Below are 21088 nucleotides of genomic sequence, written 5' to 3' on the forward strand. Positions count from 1 at the left end.
AGTTATCCACAGGATTAGTCAAGTACAATCAACATTATTTATGTACAGGATTATCTAGTCCAATCTACACTTGTTTACCATGGGATTTGTGTAACACAATCTATACTAGATGTCTATAGGATTATCTAGTACCATCTACACTTGTTTACCACAGGATTAGTCTAGACTTGTTTACCACAGGATTAGTCTAGCTCAATCCACATTAGTTATCTGTAGGATTATCTAGTACCATCTACACTTGTTTACCACAGGATTAGTCTAGCACAATCCACACTAGTTATCTGTAGGATTATCTAGTACCATCTACACTTGTTTACCACAGGATTAGTCTAGACTTGTTTACCACAGATTTAGTCTAGCACAATCTTCTCTAGATGTCTAAAGGATTAGTCTAACATAATTTACACAAGTTAACCACTGGATAAGTCTAGCTCAATCTATTGCAGTTGTCCACAGGATGTCTAGTACAATCTATACTTTCAAACATATATATACCAGTGCAACCTACATCAGTTCTCCATTGGGACAGTCACATTAATCAGCAGACTAAGGTTCTAAAATTTTGTAATTGCCAGTGTGTGTAAGAATCAGCCAGAAGAAAAAAAACACTTGTTTTAGCATATAATTCTACATTTAACAATCACCAGTTGATCTTACCATCTGATGCCTGTGAAAATAGGGACAATTTTCAATAAGATATATGCCTTATGGTGGAGTTTTCTGTCTTTGAATTGCTCATGTGCTTTGTTTTTCAATAAAATTTTACCTCATTTTACAAAACCAATGAGGCACAATATGAAACTGTGATGGTGCAAGTAGTTAAATGTGATGGTTTCTTCTTATTGTCTCATCTGATTCTTACAGAGAATGACAATAACAATAGGCTGTTGTCAAGAACCATATTGGTCTAGATTAATCAAACATAATAACATTTATAAGGAGGAGACCCTATAAATGATGACCATTGTCGCCTTTGAATTATAATATTCAGATAGCTCTGTTCAAAGAGATGAGAAAAATAATAATAAAGCTCTTGCAAATTTTGAACAGTTTTTCCAGTCAAACCTTAATTGAAAGAAGAATTTTGTTGTTTTACAGAATGTCAGATGGTAGTCTAGAGCCATTACATAAAGTACATGTAGATACAGGAATGGGGTTAGAGAGAATATTAGCAGTATTGAACCAATCATCATCTACATACAATACTGATCTCTTTCTTCCTTTATTTCACGCCATTCAAAAGGTACGAGAATTTCTGTAGTATTCAAGGACTAAAACATTCCGTTATCAGCACATCAATTGATGATGATATTTGATAAAAATTAAAGGGCAATATGTCTAATTAAGGGCAAATCTGCCCATACATTGTATAATTTGTTGAAAAGTAGTTTACAAGTACAGGCTACAGTGAATAAGATAAGGCAATTCTAAAACTAAGTAATGATTTTTTAAGAGACACAAGTTTTCTCTTAAAATTTCAATTTTTTAAAGAATTCAGAGTAAGGACTGAATTCTTTCGAAACTAATGTTGAAGTCCATGAAATTTTAATTCCAATTTTTAATTGTGCTGATAACAGAATGCTGACCTGTTCCTTCACTCTTATGAGGCTGACTTTATAGCTGATCTGATCCAAAACAAGGAACATCGTTTATCTAGATCCTTTTATCTCAGTTTCCACTGTATAGATGATATATTATCGTTAACCAATCCTAATTTCGGGCATTTGATACATTACATCTACCCAGAAGAACTTGAGATAAAGGATACTACAGATACAGTGAAGTCAGCCTCATATCTTGACCTACACTTATAAAGCATTAAAGGAAAAGGAAACGTATTGGCCAAACTATATGACAAACACAATGTCTTTTCATCCGATATATTCAACTTTCCTTTCATCTGGCAACATCCCTTCAGCACCTGCATATTGAGTTTTCATATTATAACTCAAATGTTATGCCAGAGCTTGCTGTAACTATGCAGGCTTTTTGTATTGCTCTGGACGTCTTACAATTAGGCTTCTGCAACAGGTTTATGTTGCTACAAGATTGAAGTCATCACTACAGAAGTTTTAAGTTTTATGATCGTCATCATGAACTTTTGGATCGTCGGTGTATCCATCTGCACCGTGAAAACTTATTTGTTCAACTTGTCATAGTTTTCCTTTCCTCTTTCATCTACTTTTGGTCTAAGGAGAGGACACTGTTGGTACACATGGTCCATGCTTCCAGTTTTTAGTTGAGTCCGAGTTGCTCATTTACTTTTATTACTTTGTATGGTATGTATGATTTTAGTTACTTTGTGTTCTTTGTTGTGTTTGTCTGTTTGCCATGTCTGGTCTTTGTCCCTGGATAACATTCTTTTGATTTCCGCTACAATCTTGTTTCCCTTGATTACTCTTTAAAATTTCATTGTTTAATCAAAAGTTATGCAGCTTCTTTATTACAAAGCAGTTATATGAAAAACTTCATAACTTTTGCTTCATTGCTTAATAAACACATATGCTTCCTTTGCATGAAGGCTTATCCATTTCCTCATAGCAATCATTACTACCTGGTATGTGATTGAAGTGAATGTCTTCCATCTTTACAGTGCAGTAATACAAGGGCCTACTTAGGTACTACAACTGATGACATTGATATAGCCTATAGAATTGTAGCTGACCATGTAAGAATGGCATCTGTATGTATTGCTGATGGATTGTTACCTGGGAGTAAAAGCCAAGGGTTAGTATGTTTTAATTGAGAACAGACTTGGAGTGGAAGCCAAGGGTTAGTATGTTTTAATTGAGGACAGACTAGGAGTATAATCCAAGGGTTGGTATGATTTAATTGAGAGCAGACTGGGAGTAAAAACCAAGAGTAAGTATGTTTTAATTGAGGTCAGACTATGAGTAAAAGCCAAGGATAGATATGTTTCAATCTAATTTGTATCTCAATAGTTGTTTTCAATTTTCATGTTGTGAAGAGAAGATACTTCTTTGTATTCTAACACATTTTGATAACTAATGTTTACAGTTACTTTTTACAAATATATGTGATATACACATTTATCTTCATGTTATCCAACTTATTTTATAAAAAGTGAAGGATGAAGACAATATATGAAGATATTTGATAAATATCATACACTTTGTATATTCATTGGTGATAACTATACAGCTGATTTTTAAAGTGACAGACTGTTGCATTTACTTTAATTTCTATACATGGTTAGGCACAAGTTACAGTCAGTGATATTTAGATGTCTCCACCAATCAAAGAAGGTGTTACAAATGCCTAATGGATCAGTGCCAAAGCTTGTTGATGTTGTATCACAGACCCTGGTAAATTGTATAAATATAGAGGTCAATTGTCGTTGTTTTATTAATGATTATCTATAAATTATGTCTGTGTCCTTAACTTTTAGGCTAAAAAATCAGCCTTGTATCATTTAGAAAATTTACTTTTAATGTGATGTTATACTTAAAAGAGGTCTTCAGTTGTACATTCATATGGTTGATATTCATACACATCGATACTTCAGAGTTTTGCTTTGTTATAAAAAAGCGAATTTGGTCTTAATTTATAAACCTTTTTCAGAGTGATGCATTCCCTGAGATAGAGAATAATAGAACAAAGGTATTATTGCTACATTAACTTGCTTGTATTATATGAATTAATTTCTTATATGAACATGTTGTATGAATTTATTTTCTTTGGATATATTGACATGGTGATTCCTATATACCCCTCATATTTATTTTTTGAAATTCAATATTGCATTTTAAATTTAAACATTCTCCTATTGCTTACATATTCTGGCTCTGGTCAGAATCTTATGCTATTGGAAACATTTAATCACAATTCAATTAAGAGCTTTATCAACTCTTGAATGTTGTATTCATACTTGCATCAACTGTGAAGGGTTCAATTTCTTTGGTCATTTTCTTTAATAGATTTTAATTGAATATATACAATGAATTTATCAGCTTAATCATGATTCAGATTGGTCCACTATATTTAATTGAAACTGTAGTTCACCCTAGGAATTGAAACAGTCCTTCTATGTTTATATGTTATTATTTACAGATAAAAGATGTATTATTGGAGAGTGAAGATCATTACATCAAGGCTGTAGAATATGGACAGAAAGCTTTTAACAGATATCTAAAGAAAAACCCTAGCATTACTCATCTGACAGGTAAGAAAGTGGGGGTCCACCTGAAATCATATTTGGTGGATAATGATATTAGCATTTTGTCAAGAATTTCTTGTTTGTATTCCTTCTTTGATGGATGAATACTATTGTCTGGTTGACTTTAGGTCCATCTACTTGTTATACAATAACAGTATAATATATACTCTTCTGGCATATAGGTACATAAGGCTGTAATTAGGAATCTCCAAGCATCTCAACCTCTGACGATTTTCAGCATTTCACCCCAGGTCTTTCCCATACTGCACTTATAAGTCAATGTTCTTCATCAGTTTTTTTGGGGTCTTGGCATCAGCCAGTGCCCATTTTGTAGTAACTTGCTTTATGTTTTTTTGGGTCTCTTGTAGTAACATGTCCAAACCATCTTAATCTCTTCTGTTGAATTTGGTTCATGATGCTAGTCTGTGTTGTTTTTTGTAGGCAAATAGACTTAACTTATTATACCCATTGCAAACAAAGTTTCACCTTGTCTGTTCATCAGTCTGTCTGTCTGTCTGTCTACATTTCATGTAAGCTCAACTCCTCCTTAACCACTCAAGGGATTTTGATGAAATTGTATAGAAAGGTTTGCTATCATATGTTGATATGCATAAAGGAATAATATTACCCGCAGAGTACTTAAGGGAGATAATTTAAATTAAGGGTTTTACAGCTTGTAAGCACAACTCTCATAAACTGCTCAAAACATTTGCTGGGAATGGCAAGAAGTGATATACTGTGCTAGTTAGAACAGTCCATTTTATTACTCTAGTCTCTACTTTGGTAGATGAACAATAAGTCCTTAACACCATTCATTTGGTAGTAGTTATAATTCCTGGAAAACAGAATGTGTAGCTTATCTGTAGGTGTCTTTATTTCTTTCTTAAATAATTCACTGTTTAAGTTGACCATGTCGGGAGCTTTATTATTTTCAGGTCATTGATAGCTTTCTTTATCTCTTCTTTTGTTGGTGGTTCAAAGATGTTCATTCTTGGTTCCCCATACTGGTCATCAATATTTGGAATTTCTGGTAGGTCAGGATGATTTAGTACTCACCCATCTTTTGAGTCTTTGGCCCAGATGTCAACATTGATCTAGTTTTTATCTTGCTATTTTAAGTGTGGTGTACTCCTAGATGTTGTTCAGCTCTTTCGGCTATATCTCCCTGAACTTGGAATTAGTTGTTCAGTAAGATAATGAATTTCTTGTTAGAAGTTTAAGTATAGTAAGATACATTGTGTGTTCATGGAAGGATGCTGTCTTCAGATATGATTACCATTATGTTTCTCTTTTTACTATATGTTTACTTTTGATTTCCTCAATCTGCTTTTTTTTGTTGGCTTCTTAAAATTACATCTGTCTTAAGATTTTTTTAGTTGTTTATCAGATTTTTTGTTTGCAAATTCTATTACTGAAGGCACCAAAAACTGTGTATTTGTGTGTGTGTGTAAGGTGGGGTGGGGTAGGGGATAGGTTATGTGTGTCATGTTCTTAAGCTCAGGTGTTTATTCATTTATTTCTTTACTGAATTAGCTCACCTTGCCAAAGGCCTTGTGAGCTATTGCCATTGCTTGGTATCCATCGTCTTCGTCGTCATCATTAACAATTTTTTAAAACTCTACTCCTCTGACACTACTTGACCAATTGGAACCAAACTTGGTATGAATATTCTTTTGGTATCCTGCGTAGAACTGATGTAGGAATTACTAATAATAGAATATAGGGTCAGACAGTAGTTTTTTGAATATATCACCAAAACCGTTAGGTTTAGCCAAATTCTGACAGGATAAAAGTGTTCAGCAGGATGAGATCTATCATTTGTCAAATTCTTGTTTTAATATGTTAAGCCATGTTGGAGTTCTTGCCCTTTTTCGACTTTTTTTGCTATTTTTAGTGTTATTTCTTTCAGAAATTTTCTCCTCTGACACTACTTGACCAATGGAAACTAAACTTGGTATGAATGTTCCTTGGTGTATCTTGCATAGAACTGTTGTTGGGATTCTTGGTCCCATTGAAAAACATTGCCACTATTATTAATAATAGAACTTAGGGGTCAGACAGTAGTTTTTTGCATATATCTTCCAAAGTGTCAGGTTTAGCCTATTCTGACGTAGGTGAAAGTGTTCAGCATGATGAGATCTATCTGAAGTTAAATTTTCGTTTTAATCCGATAAGCCATGTCAGAGTTTTTGCCCTTTTTCTACGTTTTTTTTCTTTTTAATGTTATTTTTTTCAGAAATATTCTCCTCTGACACTATTTGACCAATTGGAACCAAAGTTGGTATGAATGTTCCTTGGGGTATCCTGTATAGAACTGCTGTGGGAATTTCAGTTGGTCAAAAACATGGCCACCATTACTTAAAATAGAACTTACGGGTCAGACAGTAGTTTTTATATGCCCATCAAAGACAGGACGTATGGTATACCGTTGTCCGTCAAAATAACTCAAAAAACACTTTCATCAACTTTAATGAAACTTTGGTGAATTGTTCATATCTATTGATGTAAGCTCCCTTTCCATTTTTTGTTAATTTCAGATTTTTTGTTTTCATGTTATGAATTTTTTTCCTTAAAAAAAAGGGTGATTTTCAAGTTTCAGTGTTATGAATTTTTATACTTAAAAAAAGGGAGATTTTCTAGTTTTTGCACAATCACTCAAAACACTTTCACTAACTCTTATTAAACTTTGATGAATTATTGATATCTATTGAAGTAAGCTTCCTTCCAATTTGTATAAATGTTAAATTTTACGTTTCCATGTTATGAAGTTTTACTCTTTAAAAAAGGCCATAAACCCCCAAGGAAAAATTTTATTCGTTGAAAAATCGTTTAAAACAGACCATTTATTATGATGATCGAGTAATAAATATGAAAGGTACTTGAATACCTTGTCAGAAAGGTGTGTTTTAAACAAGATAGAAATGTATGGTTGAAAAATCAAGACAATGTCAAAATTGAGGTAACCTTGATAGTGCCAATTTTTTTGTGCATTTTTTATTTCCTTGTTTTTTTGAGGGAGGAGGGTATTTCTAGTTGATCACATAAATTCTTTAAAAGCATAAGGACAAGTTAAAAGGGCAATGGGCGTACATCATGCGCTTAAGTTTTAGCATGATGAGATCTATCTGTGGTCAATTTTTTGTTTTAATCTGTTAAGCCATGTTGAGTTTTTGCCCTTTTTCCAAGTGTTTTTTTGCTATTTTTAATGTTATTTCCATCAAAAATCTCTGACACGAACAGATCAATAAGAACCAAACTTGGTATAAATGTTCCTTTGGTTAACCTGCATAGAACTAATGCGGGGATATATGATCCATGGAAAAAGGCTGCCGTTTCTAAAAATAGACCATAGAGGTCAGAATGTATTTTTTCGCATTTTATATCTCTAAAATCAGGTTAGCCAAGTTCTTTCAATTTCTGAAATGATCTTTATTATAAAGCCTACAAAAGTCTCCAGGGATAAAAGTTGTCAGACGACTCCTTGTAAGTGTAATTGTCCTTGAAAGGTGAAAAATGACTTTTTTTTTATTTTTGTTTTTTTTTTACAGTTTTCAGCCAATATCATGAAAACCATGATAGATAGAAAGAAACTTTCAAATGCTGAAATGATTCCTATAATAAGTTCTACCAAAGACTTCTTGAGGCAAAATTGTTGGATAACATTCTGTTAAATTTATTGCTCTTGAAAGACAAAATTTAACAAGGTGAGCTAGTCAGGCTCCTGGGAGCCTCTTGTATTAAAGTCTTTAGATTATTTCTACCAGCTGTCAATTTTTACTTTTAGATAAGGTGTTATTGAACATCATTGATGGTGTTTATAGTGAAGGATACAGTGTACCAGTACAAATGATACCAGACTTAAGTCATATGTATAATGTGAACTCAGATATGGACGGATTAATGAGTTTACTGGAGAAAAGACATAATGATATCAAGCAGGTACAGCCATGTTACTGAATATTGTTTTATCCTTAATTTATTTGGTTAAAAATTGTCTTCAGTTAAGAAGATATGAGTGTCTATAGTTGTCATTATCTATTTTATATTGATTTTTTCCCAAATCTTCTGAATTTGTTTATATTTCATATTGGTTCCTTTCTGTAATAAAGTTCTCATGTTTATTATACTCCCTGCCTTTTTATATTAAATTTTATATTTTACCACTTTTTTTTCTTCTATCACTAACAATGTTTGGGAACATGAAGGTTTCAGTTTATCAGTTTGTGCATCTATCTGTCTTTTCAAATTTTACACTTATCAGCAAATCTTCCTATATTATGGTTGGGCTCTCATGGAACCTTATGTGATGTTAAATCTCTGTTTAGAGATGTGCACATTTTCAGGAATAAAGGTTGAAACAAATGTTTTAAAAGATATGGATATATTTTCAGTTTTCTGCATGACATAATGTTCAAGCTCCTATATTACTTGCTCAATCAGTGTAAGATCATTATATAAAGATTTGGATATTGTTAGGATTTGTTGTGACAGAATTTGGTTAAGGACTTGGGCTTCAGCTGACTGTCTGTTGATTAAAGACTTGGGCTTCAGCTGACTGTCTGTTGGTTATATACTTGGGCTTCAGCTGACAGTCTGAGTTAAAGTATCAGCAACTACTCCTTGATTCCCTTAAAACTTTTTCCGCATGCTTAAAACCTGTGCTGAAGTTGAGTTACATGTAAAACTTCCTTCAAAGTCTGCTGTATTTTTTATTTAACCAATCACTAAAGGTTGTTATATTTTCTAGACAACTACCACTGATGTAATGTCCATTTCACCAGAGACATTAAAAGAAATCATTCATAGAGGAATAAAAACAACAGATGATAGTATGAAGTACCAGTACAATAGAAGTATTACAGGCAGATACAGTAAGTAGTTAGTTATGCTTTAATAACTTGATGGTTCTAAAACTAATTAAACTCATTTAATATTTTAAATGTACATAATTTTATATTGTAATGTCAGTGTGTGTGTGTGTCTTTCTGAAAAAAATTCTCAAAACTTTATTTTTATGTGTATAAAAATGAATTACTTATATACCTTGATTTTTCATTGGACAATTTACCTTGTAAATCTTGCAGCATTTGCTCAGGGAACTGTGTCAACTGTAGCTTGTATCGTAAAGGATGATAACTTGTTTAGTGAAGCCACTGAAGAGGATGAGTTTAGTTTGCTTTTAGACAGAACCATATTCTACAGTGAAGGGGGTGGTCAAATGGCTGATGTAGGGTTGATAAAATCTGAGGTAACTGTACGATCAATTGCTAATAGTGAAACTATGACAGGCCTTAGCAGTTTTTCTGTATTTGACAATATACTCATACTGGTTCATTTTTAGTTTAAGGAGCTCATAATGTATTTTGTTCTTGAGCAAAAACATAGTTTTAATATTTGCAACAAAGAAATAAAATTTTGTGTTGGTGTAATAGTGCCCATAAAATTCTTTGCTTAATCTTAAGAGAATCAAAGCTTACTATTTTAAATGTGAGAAACAATAATTATGTAGATGTAACAATTTTTGTAGTGTATTACTTTTCACAATTTTCCTGTTGACTGAAAAAGATGAAAAATAGTACCGGTTTCTGGGAAATTTATTTTGAGCACTTAAGGATAATCATTTTTTGAAACAATGAAAATTAATACTAACAAATATGTTCACATGATAGAATCTACATTATTTACCACGAAAAACTAACTTCTATCACTAATGATGTAATGTATAAATATATTCAATACATATATTTTACTATTGAGGATTATATGAGTTCAATGTTCTCATTATTACAAATCATTAATTCATGACTTTATTTGGTAAAATTACATTCAAAGTTACCTTTGTAGAAAGGAGTATTTAAAGTAAGAGATGTACAGTTATGCAAGAATTATGTGTTACACATTGGAGAGATGGTTTCAGGCAAGATATCTGTTGGAGATACAGTTACACTCGTCATTGATGAGGTAATGAGTTATAACAAATATAAAACTTACCTATTTACATGTATGTTTGGCTGATGCATGGATATTTATATATTCGTCTTATCTCAGGATAAAGATTCAATCCTTATATTGTTATGAAAATAATCAAATTTTAATTATTTAATACCCAGGGCAATAAGAAGTTAATTCCTTTGTCCATCTCAGCTACAAGTCTGAGCAATCTAAAACAAATCTAAGAGGAACAAATAAGAGACTTTTATGGTACACAGATCAGAAATCATTGATACTTTTTATATTTGTCTTTGTTCACCTACTATCAATGTATGTTCACTGTTCTTATTCGATATAATGGTGCATTAATTTCGTTACTTCTTGTTAAGGCTGAAGGTATAGATGCAATAACCACCATCTCCATTTATTGAATTCCATTATATCAGTATTGCTCCCTATGAGCACATGAATTAAGCTACACTAGTGTACTGCCATTTAAAAGGTTCACTGTAGTATACTGTTTTTAAAAAAAGAAGAACACAAATATGATATTTGAGTTATCAATAATTAATTAAGAAAACTACTATGTCTATTAAACCTGATGTATAAGGATGGTGTTTTATATTTGTAGGACCATCGACTTGGTTGTATGTCAAACCATACAGCCACACATGTACTGAATGGATGTCTTAGAAAAATGTACAGTAATGTCAGACAAGAGGGATCCAGAGTAAAACCTCATAAACTGACCTTTGATTTCTCCACTACGGTACGTACACACATGGTGTCATGCTATAATACAACTACTGTGTAGTATTTATGTTCAATAAGTCATTTATTTTTCCAGTTTTAATGTTACATGAAAAGTCAAAATTAAAAAGTATGAATATTTAGTGGGAATATTAAATTGATTTGAATGTTTCTACATCTGACTTAATTATTGTCTGCATATTTTGTATTAATTTACAGTCCCAAGTAAAACCTGATGATTTAAGTGAACTACAGAACAGAGTACAACAGACTATAGATAAACATTTACCTGTACACAGAGAGTTAATATCTCTGGAAGAAGCCATGGCAATCCCTAACATTGTATCTTTGGTGGATGAGGTGAGAGAGATATGGTGATAAAATCCTAGAAAATCTTTTGTTTTTATTTGTCAGAGTTTAGTCTAGGTCTGTCATTTCATGTTTTAGCATTGCTTTCTGTTTTTACATGCATGAGAGCTAATTCTCTTGGAATAAGTTGGAAACTCTGGATATTTTGCACAACATCCGGGTCTGACTGATTGTCCAACTGAAAGCCAATTTTACTGAGAATTTTTCGTAGTCATCATTTATTACAGTAACTAAGTTATACTAATGATAGTATCTGTTTGGGGTAGTTGATTTTTTTTCTTCACACTGACTTATTAGCTCACTGATACTAAAGATTCAAGTGAGCTTATGCCATGACTTTGCATCTATTGTCTGTCAACTTAAAAAAATTAGCTCAAAATTCCATGAAAATCCATTACTGTAAATGCTTCCATTGGCTGTCTAAAAAAGTAGATCCTCCATAGTATTTGATTCATGGGTATTGCAAACCAATCATAAAATTTTCTTAAACTGGTCAGTTTGCTAACCTCTATATTATCAAAGAATTTTCTGCTGTATCATTGGTCAATAATTCTTAATGAGTTGATAAAAAAAGAAGAATCAACCTCCTAAAAAACTAATTGTTTGGTGTAAAAATTAATGCTTAGTAGGCCATTGTGTAGAAAATGTTTGTGAAATGATTTCATAGAATTTAATTGTCAAAAAATGGCTGTAAATATTCAATGAGATTTGCCATTATAATTTTATATTGTTTTGCACCAGTTTTGTACAAAATATTTTTTCTATTTCTGAAAAATGCTTATTTCTCTACTACAGTACCATTGAAAAAACTGACATAAGTTTTTCTTTAAATTATACGGTTAACAATTCCTTCTATGATTTTTTACAACAGGAATATCCAAGTGAAGTGTACACAGTGGCAATAGGAGAGGATAATCATTTGTTTTCTACTGAGCTGTGTGGAGGCACGTACGTATGTGTTACTATTATTATTCATACTTCCTGTAAACAATAATTTTATCACCCTTTCCGATTTATTATCCATATGTGGACCATCAAGTTGTGAGTTGTACATGATTTTAAGATATATTTCTAGGCAGAAAAAAATTATTTATTATCTGTATAAACAGCACATGTTTCTCATATGTATTGGTAAATAAGTAACCTGTGAAGTTGGGAAGTGGTAAACTGCTTTACCTTCAGAGGAAGAACAGTCATTTTTTTTGTAAAAATGGTTAAAACAAAATTAAATTTGGAAAAGTTTTCATTTTTATTTAACTTTGAATTTCAAGAAAAAATATGTAGTTTTAAAAAACTATTAATATGAAAGTCAATCTTCCTAGTTAGCATTTACATAAATTAGGTTCTGCAATCTTGGTTATATTGTAAACCTCACAAGTTGGGTTATGACTTACATATACTGACTATATTTTTCAGACATGTTAAAGACACACATGACATAGAATGTTTCTGTATAGTATCTGCATCCCTACAATCCCAGGCATCTAAAAGTATCACATGTGTAACTGGTACAGCTGCTGAACAGGTAGTATTAAGTAGCTGTCTTGGTAAGAATCATGCAAAATCTGAAAAATATGATACATACCAAAGAGGCTACATATTTTTATTTTTGTAATTAAGTTGTTTTATGCGTCTTTAATATGAAATGTGTCATAATTCATTCAAATCTGCCTGCTCTTAGGAGATAATCAACAGAGAAAACTCAATAGATTCTTTTGTATTTGAGTATCATTTACAGATTTATCTCCCTTAATTTTGAAATCTACAGTGTATTCTGTATGATTTTTATCTCTTTAGAACATGGGTTATATAAAAACCAAATGTTGATTTCTGTTAACTATAGCAATTTAAACAAAATATCAAAAATATGTTGGCTTTTCAGCCATGAATCACATTTTGTATGATACTTAGCTGGAATACTACTAAGTACAAGTGTCTTGTGTTTAACTTATAGAGCTGCTAAACAGGTAGTATTAAGCGAAAGTGTTACATGTTTAAATAGTAAATCTGGTAAATCTGCCTGATAGCAGGTAGTTTTACTTCTCTGATTTTCTGAAATTTGTATAACAAAAACAGTAGTTAGGCTAAGAAAAAATATGCTAGGTTCTCAGGCCCCGCCGCATCCCTAAAACCTGCATCTACGATTTTTATTATGGTAAAATCCGGAATTATTTTATCCATACCGGAAATTTTCATATCCATTCTGGAATTGACTTTTAATTAGTTAACGGAATCATCTGCAAGCTTGACAGAAAGGTAAAAAGTATGATGCGAATGAGGCTGTTATTTAACATTGATCACTAAAAACTGAAATTTGTCTTGTGGCAGAGAGATGGCTCTTATTTTTTCTCACATCACATATTCCAATAAAGTTTTAATGCCAGTGAGTATTTAATTAAACTTCTCAACATCCTGTATGTTTACAGAATTGTTCAATTCAATGAATTTTCCTTAAAAAAAAAAAAAAAAAAGAAAAAGAAAAGAAAAAGTCTCCCTCCCACATCTATTTTTTTTAAAATGGCCTGAGAATCTAGGAAATTTTTTGTATGGTTTTACCATAACTTAAAAACTTTCTTTGTCACTTAGGATGATGGTAATTTTCTAAGTTCTAGCCTTAGACTGTATTCTCTATTTAGAACTTTGAAATTAAGTAAAATAAAAATCATATAAGAAGAAAGAAAAAGATAGTCCAGAAGGACTACTTCCTCATCATGTAAATCTACTGAATGGCCCCTATGTGTCTCTAAGATTTAGTTGAATTTATATGATATATATATAAAGTATATTTCAAAAATTGTTTTTCTATTTAAGCCTTGTCGTGCTGAGTATTTCTGAAAAAGTCTAGATTTTGTTATTTTGCAAACTTATGCAAATTATATATATAAGGATGGATGATCATTGGTGGGGTTGATGGGGTGAGGAGGTGGTCGGACGGTGGGTTGGTCAATGTGGTAAAATGGGTTTGTCACTCGAAATGGTCATTTTTGTCCATTTATGGCCATTTTTTGCTACATGTGGGGTTCAACAGGAGCAAAACAGGAACCAAAGCACATTCATCCCACCACCTGTACCCTGTGAAGGCAACTAAAGCCAAATAAAGTTCGTTACAGTCATGAATGGGGGTCAGGAGTCCTTCCAAAGGGTCACTTGTGTGAAAAAATGAGGATTTTTTTCCAATTTTTTGCCTCTGTTCGACCTAAAAGTAGTCAATACAAGGGGTGGACATAGAAATGGTGGTGACAGACATCATTCTTATTTAGATTCCATGGGAAATAGAGCACTATAGATTAATTCTGCTCTGGCGAGGGGCCAAGAAATGAATCGTACTCCCTAAAAAAATCACACTTTTTTGGGCAGCGGAAACTCATGACCTCTTCTTTCAGCTCTCAAGTCCTTATTTTTTTAACAAACTCTATATCAGATAGTTTCATTTTAAAGCACAGTAACACTGCTTGCAGATGGAAACAAATTGTGCTTTGCTTAACTAAGATTAACACTGCCAAAACCAATAAAGCAGAACCAGGGCCAATTCTGAACAAGTCCGGGTGCAGCATGTTAAGGGTTAAGATAAAATGAATCTCTTCCATTTATAAAAAATGATGTTAAATTTAAATCCATTATGTTTTAGTTGTTGTATCAATTGATATTTGGTAGGCAATTGAGAAAGGACACAAACTTGAAGAGGATATTACAGAGTTGGAAAATCTAGTAAAATCTAAAACTGAACATGAGACTTGGCTGCCTAAAAGTAAACACATTAATAAGGTTAGTACAAGTTACACATATAGCAGTACCAACACTTTGGTGGTCTGAGGGTCTCACATTGATTGTGGGAGGTCTTCGGCTCGATTCCTGACCCAGTCACACCAAAAACTTTAAAATTGGTATTCAGTGTGTTTCCACCAATCACATGGTATTTAGGGAATTGAATGATTATTGGTTGGCTCAAAGTCAGAATAATATGTCCAAGTGTAGTGACATCCATAACTGCTGTTGCTTCTGTGAACGAGCTCAATAAGGATTCAAGTCTATGTGTCTGACTGGTACAAAGCAGGGTTTACTCAGTTCTCTTCCTGAAATGCACTTTTAACCACAATCAGTAAAATCAATTTCACATGAATGCCTGATGAATATTTACACTACTTAATCAAATATGTACAGAATATAGTTCTTTGTTCCTATCACATCTTGACTTTATATACAGTAGTTTAACACAATTGTGATTTTTGACCAGTTGTCATTTGTAAAAGTAGCTGAAAATCATCATATGAAGTTGAAGAAATGAATCATGGATACTCAACTTTATCATTGTTTTACTATGGGCTGGCCATTTATGTTGTGTTGTTTTACCCCAAGCAATAGCAAGGAGTTAAATTAAGACATAAATGACCAGCTCGTGGTAAAACAATGATAAAATAGAGTTTTCCTGATTTCTTTTGATTCTAACATGACTTCATATTAGAATATAAAAAACAGGTTATGCCTTTTTAGCTCACCTGGCTGAAGGCTATTGACATCACTTGGCATCCGTTGTCGTTAATAATTTTTCAAAACTCTTCTCCTCTGACACTGCTTGAACAGTTGGAACCAAACTTGGTGTGAATGTTCCTTGGGATTTCCTGCATAGAATTTGTTTGGGGATATTTGATCCGTCTAAAAACATGGCCACCATTACTAAAAATAGAACATAGGGGTCAGACAGTAGTTTTACGCATATATCTCCAAAACCATAAGGTTTAGCCAAATTCTGACATAGGTATAAGTGTTCAGCATGATGAGATCTATCTCTGGTCAAATTTTCATTTTAATCTGTTAAGCCATGTTGGAGTTATTACCCTTTTTCGGTGTTTTTTTTTGGCTATTTTTAATATTATTTCTTACAGAAATCTTTTCCTGTTACACTACTTGACCAATTTGAACCAAACTTGGTATGAATGTTCCTTGGGGTATCCTACATAGAACTGATGTGGAGATTTATGATTCATTGAAGAACATGGCCACCATTACTAAAAATAGAACATAGGGATCAGACAGTAGTTTTTTGCTTATATCTCCGAAACCGTTAGGTTTAGCAAAATTATTTCAGTTGTTGAAATGACCCTTATTATAAGGCATTCAAAAATCTTCACGGATCAAAGTTGTCCGACTCCTTGTAAGAGTTATTGCCCTTGAAAGATTGAATAGGACTTTTTTTACAGTTTTTAGCCAATATATTGAAAACTATAATTGATAGAAAGAAACTTTCAATTGCTGAAATGATTCTTATGATAGTCCTACCAAAGTCTTCTTGAGTCAAAATTGTGGGACAAATCTTTGTTAAATTTATTGCCCTTGAAATACAAACTTTAACAAGGTGAGTGATTCAGGCTCCTGGGAGTCTCTTGTTATATATTGATATTTTCTGCCTCACTACTGTTAGTTGTATAAGAATATAAATAAGCCCTACTTAATTTTTGTAGTTAAAGTGATTACTTAATGAACTTGATTATTTGCATGTATTTTTTTCATGCAGGTTCTTGGTAATGAAGTTCTTCCTAAAGCTATGCATGACAATATCAAACTTAGAATAGATATGCTTGGTGATCCTATGAAAAGAGTTCTTAATTCAGTGAAAAAAGAACTATTGAAGCAGGTAAGAATACTATGTTTTTACCTTCCTTCTTAAAACCCTTTTTCCATTTTTAGCTCACCTGGCTGTGAACTTTTTCAAACATCTCCTCTGAAACTACTCAATAGAGGAACCGAAAACAAAAAAGAATTTTCTTATGGTGCATTCCTTTCCTTACAGATATATCTATTACTATGTAATATCCTATTATTTTGGTTTCCTACTGATGTATTGTTTACAAAATCTTAACAGATGATTTATTATAAATACATGTACTAGTGACAATCATGTTTCAAGATATTTTCTTGAACTCTGAGGTACACAAACATCTGGTAGCGAAAATAACTTTCTACAGGTCCTGTGTCTCAAACTTTTCAATTTTAATGAAAAAGTATGATTTTAGTAGAAACATTTGTAACTGAAGATCTCACAAAAAAAACAGAAATAATGGCTGATTTGACAATGTAAATATTATGATTGAACCATTCACATTCTAGGAAGACACTATTTTGTGACTTGATTGAGCAGGGCAAAGTACATACTGTGAAAGTACTTATATTTGTGGGGTACCAGTTTTCATAGAATTCGTGTTTGACTCAAACCATGAAATCGATTTCCTAACTAAATACATATCTGTTTATTTGTACTGTGGAAAATGTCAAACCACAAATTTAAGAATCTACGAACCAACGACTGGTCTTCAATCCATGAAAATTAATATCTAAGAACACACGTGATTTCACGGTTCTACAAAGACCAGTGGATAGCAATAAAAACTTGCAGATTTTTTTGAAAATCTAAGTGTTTTAATATATTAGGCTGGAAATAATTCTATGTACTTTGCAGGAAGTATTCAGGACATTGAAGAATTGTTCATCAAATTTATGTACAGTTAACTCACAGATTAATTTGAGTCATCAAGTAGTAAGTGATTAGATTTAGCGGTGCTTTTCTCCAGTGTTGTACTTTTTAGCTCACCTGGTCGAAGGCCATGTGAGCTATTGCCATCAATTGGTGTCCGTCATCGTCGTCGTTAACAATTATACAAAACTCTTCTCCTCTGATTCTACTGGACAAATTAGAACCAAACTTGGTATGAATGTTCCTTGGAGTATCCTGCATTGAACTGAAGTGGGGATTTTTGATTTGTCGAAAAACAAGGCCACCGTTACTAAAAGTAGAACATGGTTTGGGGGGGGGGGGGGTCAGACAGTAGTTTTTCACATGTCTCCTAAACCATTAGGTTTAGCTAAATTCTGACAGGGGAAAAGTGTTTAGCATGATGAGATATATCTGTGGTCAAATTTTGGTTTTAATCTGTTAATCTATGTTGGAGTTATTGTCCTTTTGCTATTTTTAATGTTATTTCTTTAAAAAATCTTCTCCTCTGACACTACTTGACCAATTGAAACCAAACTTGGTTTGAATGTTCCTTGGGGTATCCTGCATAGAACTGTTGTTGGGATTTTTGATTCATTGGAAATCATCGCCGCCGTTACTAAAAATAGAACATAGGGTCAGACAGTAGTTTTTCGCATATTTTATCTCCAAAACCTTCAGGTTTAGCCAAGTTAGTTCAATTGCTGAAATGATCCTTATTGTAAGGCCTAAAAAAGTCTCAGGGGAAAAGTTGTCTGATGACTCCTTGTAAGAGTTATTGCCCTTGAATGGTGAAAAATTACGAGGTGAGCGGTTCAGGCTCCTGGGGGCCTCTTGTTTACTATTTGAATGATTTAGAAAATCTTGATTCTTGATGAATGTATTGATTTCAAACTTGGTGTGTGGCTTTATATAGGTGGGGCATGTGTTGTATGCAGTATTTAGTGCAATATCAATTTTTTGTACAAGTGGGGATTATACCTAGCATGACAGAGTGCTAACACTTTTTTCGTAGATCCAGTAATCCAGGAAATCTGCTTCATCGACTCATGAAACATCATTAATTAAACCAGTTATCCAATGAAAATAGTATATGTTAATGGTATGCTCAGTACATATACCTATTTATAATTAAAATATATGTGGTCAAAAAAACAAAATGCGAAAGTTTTTAGTAGATCTAAGCATTATAGTTCAGAATACATGACAGATGTTTTGTTATTTTTAGATTAAACAAGTATTGTTAGAAATCAAGTCCAGTAAACCTGTAGCAGTTATATCATCTAATGATTCCACACCTATAGTTATATGTGCTCACCAGGTAAATTCTTGGTCATCTAATGGTCACACACAAATATCAATCCACTTTTCACAAAATTTATATTTTGTGTTGAAAATAGCAATGAATAATGGAGGAAATCTATATAATAAATAGGATAACTATTTAGTTATTGTAAATAAGCAAAATATGATCACATGTGCCAACAACTCATTAAGATTTAAGTCATGCACAGGAAAAGTTCCGCACACTCATTACATCTAGGCATTCTTCGGCACTTGTGATCATATTTTGGTTATTCACTCTTTCCAATTAATTATCCTATTATTACTTATGTTGCTTGTTGACATTATTTTGACTGGATAGTTACTGATAAATATATGGGGGCACAGGACATTTAAGAAGATTCTATATAAGTGTGAATGGACATTTTATCTAAATAAAAATATTTCCCATTTATTTAGAAATCCTCTAGACATTTTTAACATGTTCTTTTTCTCCTGTAACTTCAATTTAAAAAAAACCATAATAATATTTAGTAAAACATATGTAAATGCCAAGATTCCAACTTAAGAGTCAATAAATTTATAGTATGAATATCTAGATTTGCTTTGTTTACATGACAGATGAAGGAGTAATGATAGAGACACCCTATGATTTATAATTTGAATGATGCAGAAAATATTTTAATGTTTCTATGTGGTAGTACACCAAAATTACCATGGATTATATCAGATATTAGGAAGAATTGATTTTTTTGTTTTTTAGGCATATGTCTATTACAAAAAAAATTATGGTGAATTTTCTTGATTTTAAGTTTGGTAGTCATCTTCATCATGATCACATCAAATTGCTTACAAATCATGAACTCTTCATGAGAATGAGTTGATATTGTGTATTAACTTCAGTTTTGGCCATGCATCAACCTCTATTTCACTGAAATCTTTGTGTTATTGGGCTGATGCCTCAAGTGAAATATTCAATGTCAATGTTGATATGTAATAAGCATATAGTAATTTATATTATACTTCTTTTGATTTTAGGGTTGTAATTTAGAAGACAAGATGGAAGAAATAGTGAAGAAATTAGACAACAAAATAAAAGTGAAGGTTGCTCAGAAACAAGGCTATACATTACTTACAATCTCAATGAAACAGATATCACATGGTGACAGTTTAACTTTCTGTGATCAAATACAAAGTGTTTTAAGTTGATAACTTTTTTCTATTGTCCTTTAATTTTGAATGAGTACTTTTTAGATCACCTGGCCAGGAGGCCATATGAGCTATTGTCATCACTTTGTGTCCATTGTTCTTTGTCGTCTGTCATTGTTAGCTTTTTAGCTCACCTGACCAAAGGCCAGTGAGCTTATGTCATCACTTGGGGTCCCTTGTTGTCATTGTGGACAAATTTTTTCGAAAATCTTCTCCTCTTCAACTACTTGATTGACAGGATGTAAACTTGGCATGATTGTTTTTTTAGAGTATTGTGTACAAAATTATAGTTGGGATTTATGATCTGTGAAAAAACATGGCCACTGTTACTAAAATTAGAACATTGGAGTCTGAAGGCATTTTTTGCAAATAACTCAAAAACGGTTGCCTTTAACAAAATTCTGTTGAATTAAGCAAATTTCTGACAGAAAGTAAAATTGTTCACCATCAGAAGACATACCTATGCCAGTATTTTCAAAATGATTTGTCGCCTGATGTAGGAGTTATGGCACTCAAAGCAGATGTTTTTGTTGTTTTTCACTTGTACAATTTTGACAATCTTCTTCTCTGAAACTATTTTGGCAAAACTTAATAAAAGTTGGCATAATTATTCCTTTTGGTATCCTACAAAAAGTGATCATTTAAAAGTTTTCATTGATTGAAAAACATGGCTGTTGTTTCTAAAAGTAGAACATAGGGGTAAAAATCCTTTTTTGCCATTTTTTCCTAAATTATTATAGAAGAATGATGAAGATGAAAGCTACTCAAAAGAAAACATGATATTCTGAGATGATTGGCAGTACATCCTTCCAAGTCAGGATTTTGAGTCCTCCTTTGCTCCATCAAATCCGCTGGACTCAAAACCATGACTTTGGAGGATG

At 32.5% G+C, this 21088-nt stretch overlaps 1 protein-coding gene across 7 annotated transcripts in view; it reads left to right on the forward strand.

Annotated features, from left to right (window-relative positions):
* Positions 1–20210, forward strand: part of LOC148622835 (alanine--tRNA ligase, cytoplasmic-like) — a 28046-nt gene extending 7836 nt beyond the window's left edge. For 6 of the 7 annotated variants that reach the window (XM_088573079.1, XM_088573077.1, XM_088573075.1 and 3 more), the window contains exons 6-23: positions 1099–1243; positions 2594–2727; positions 3218–3326; positions 3583–3621; positions 4072–4183; positions 7962–8116; positions 8925–9048; positions 9262–9425; positions 10022–10138; positions 10740–10877; positions 11078–11218; positions 12099–12175; positions 12644–12752; positions 14882–14992; positions 16740–16859; positions 17682–17759; positions 18943–19035; positions 20037–20210. In XM_088573079.1, the coding sequence (XP_088429205.1) occupies positions 1099–1243; positions 2594–2727; positions 3218–3326; positions 3583–3621; positions 4072–4183; positions 7962–8116; positions 8925–9048; positions 9262–9425; positions 10022–10138; positions 10740–10877; positions 11078–11218; positions 12099–12175; positions 12644–12752; positions 14882–14992; positions 16740–16859; positions 17682–17759; positions 18943–19035; positions 20037–20207 (2137 nt within the window). In that variant the 3' untranslated portion in view covers positions 20208–20210. The remainder of the gene's footprint in view (positions 1–1098; positions 1244–2593; positions 2728–3217; positions 3327–3582; positions 3622–4071; positions 4184–7961; positions 8117–8924; positions 9049–9261; positions 9426–10021; positions 10139–10739; positions 10878–11077; positions 11219–12098; positions 12176–12643; positions 12753–14881; positions 14993–16739; positions 16860–17681; positions 17760–18942; positions 19036–20036) is intronic. The other variant, XM_088573081.1, reaches the window with a different exon arrangement.
* The last annotated feature ends 878 nt before the right edge of the window (positions 20211–21088 follow it).

This window comes from Perna viridis, chromosome 3 (genome assembly GCF_037379345.1).
Source record: "Perna viridis isolate PV_CMFRI_1.1 ecotype Kerala chromosome 3, ASM3737934v1, whole genome shotgun sequence".
NCBI lineage: Eukaryota > Metazoa > Mollusca > Bivalvia > Mytilida > Mytilidae > Perna > Perna viridis.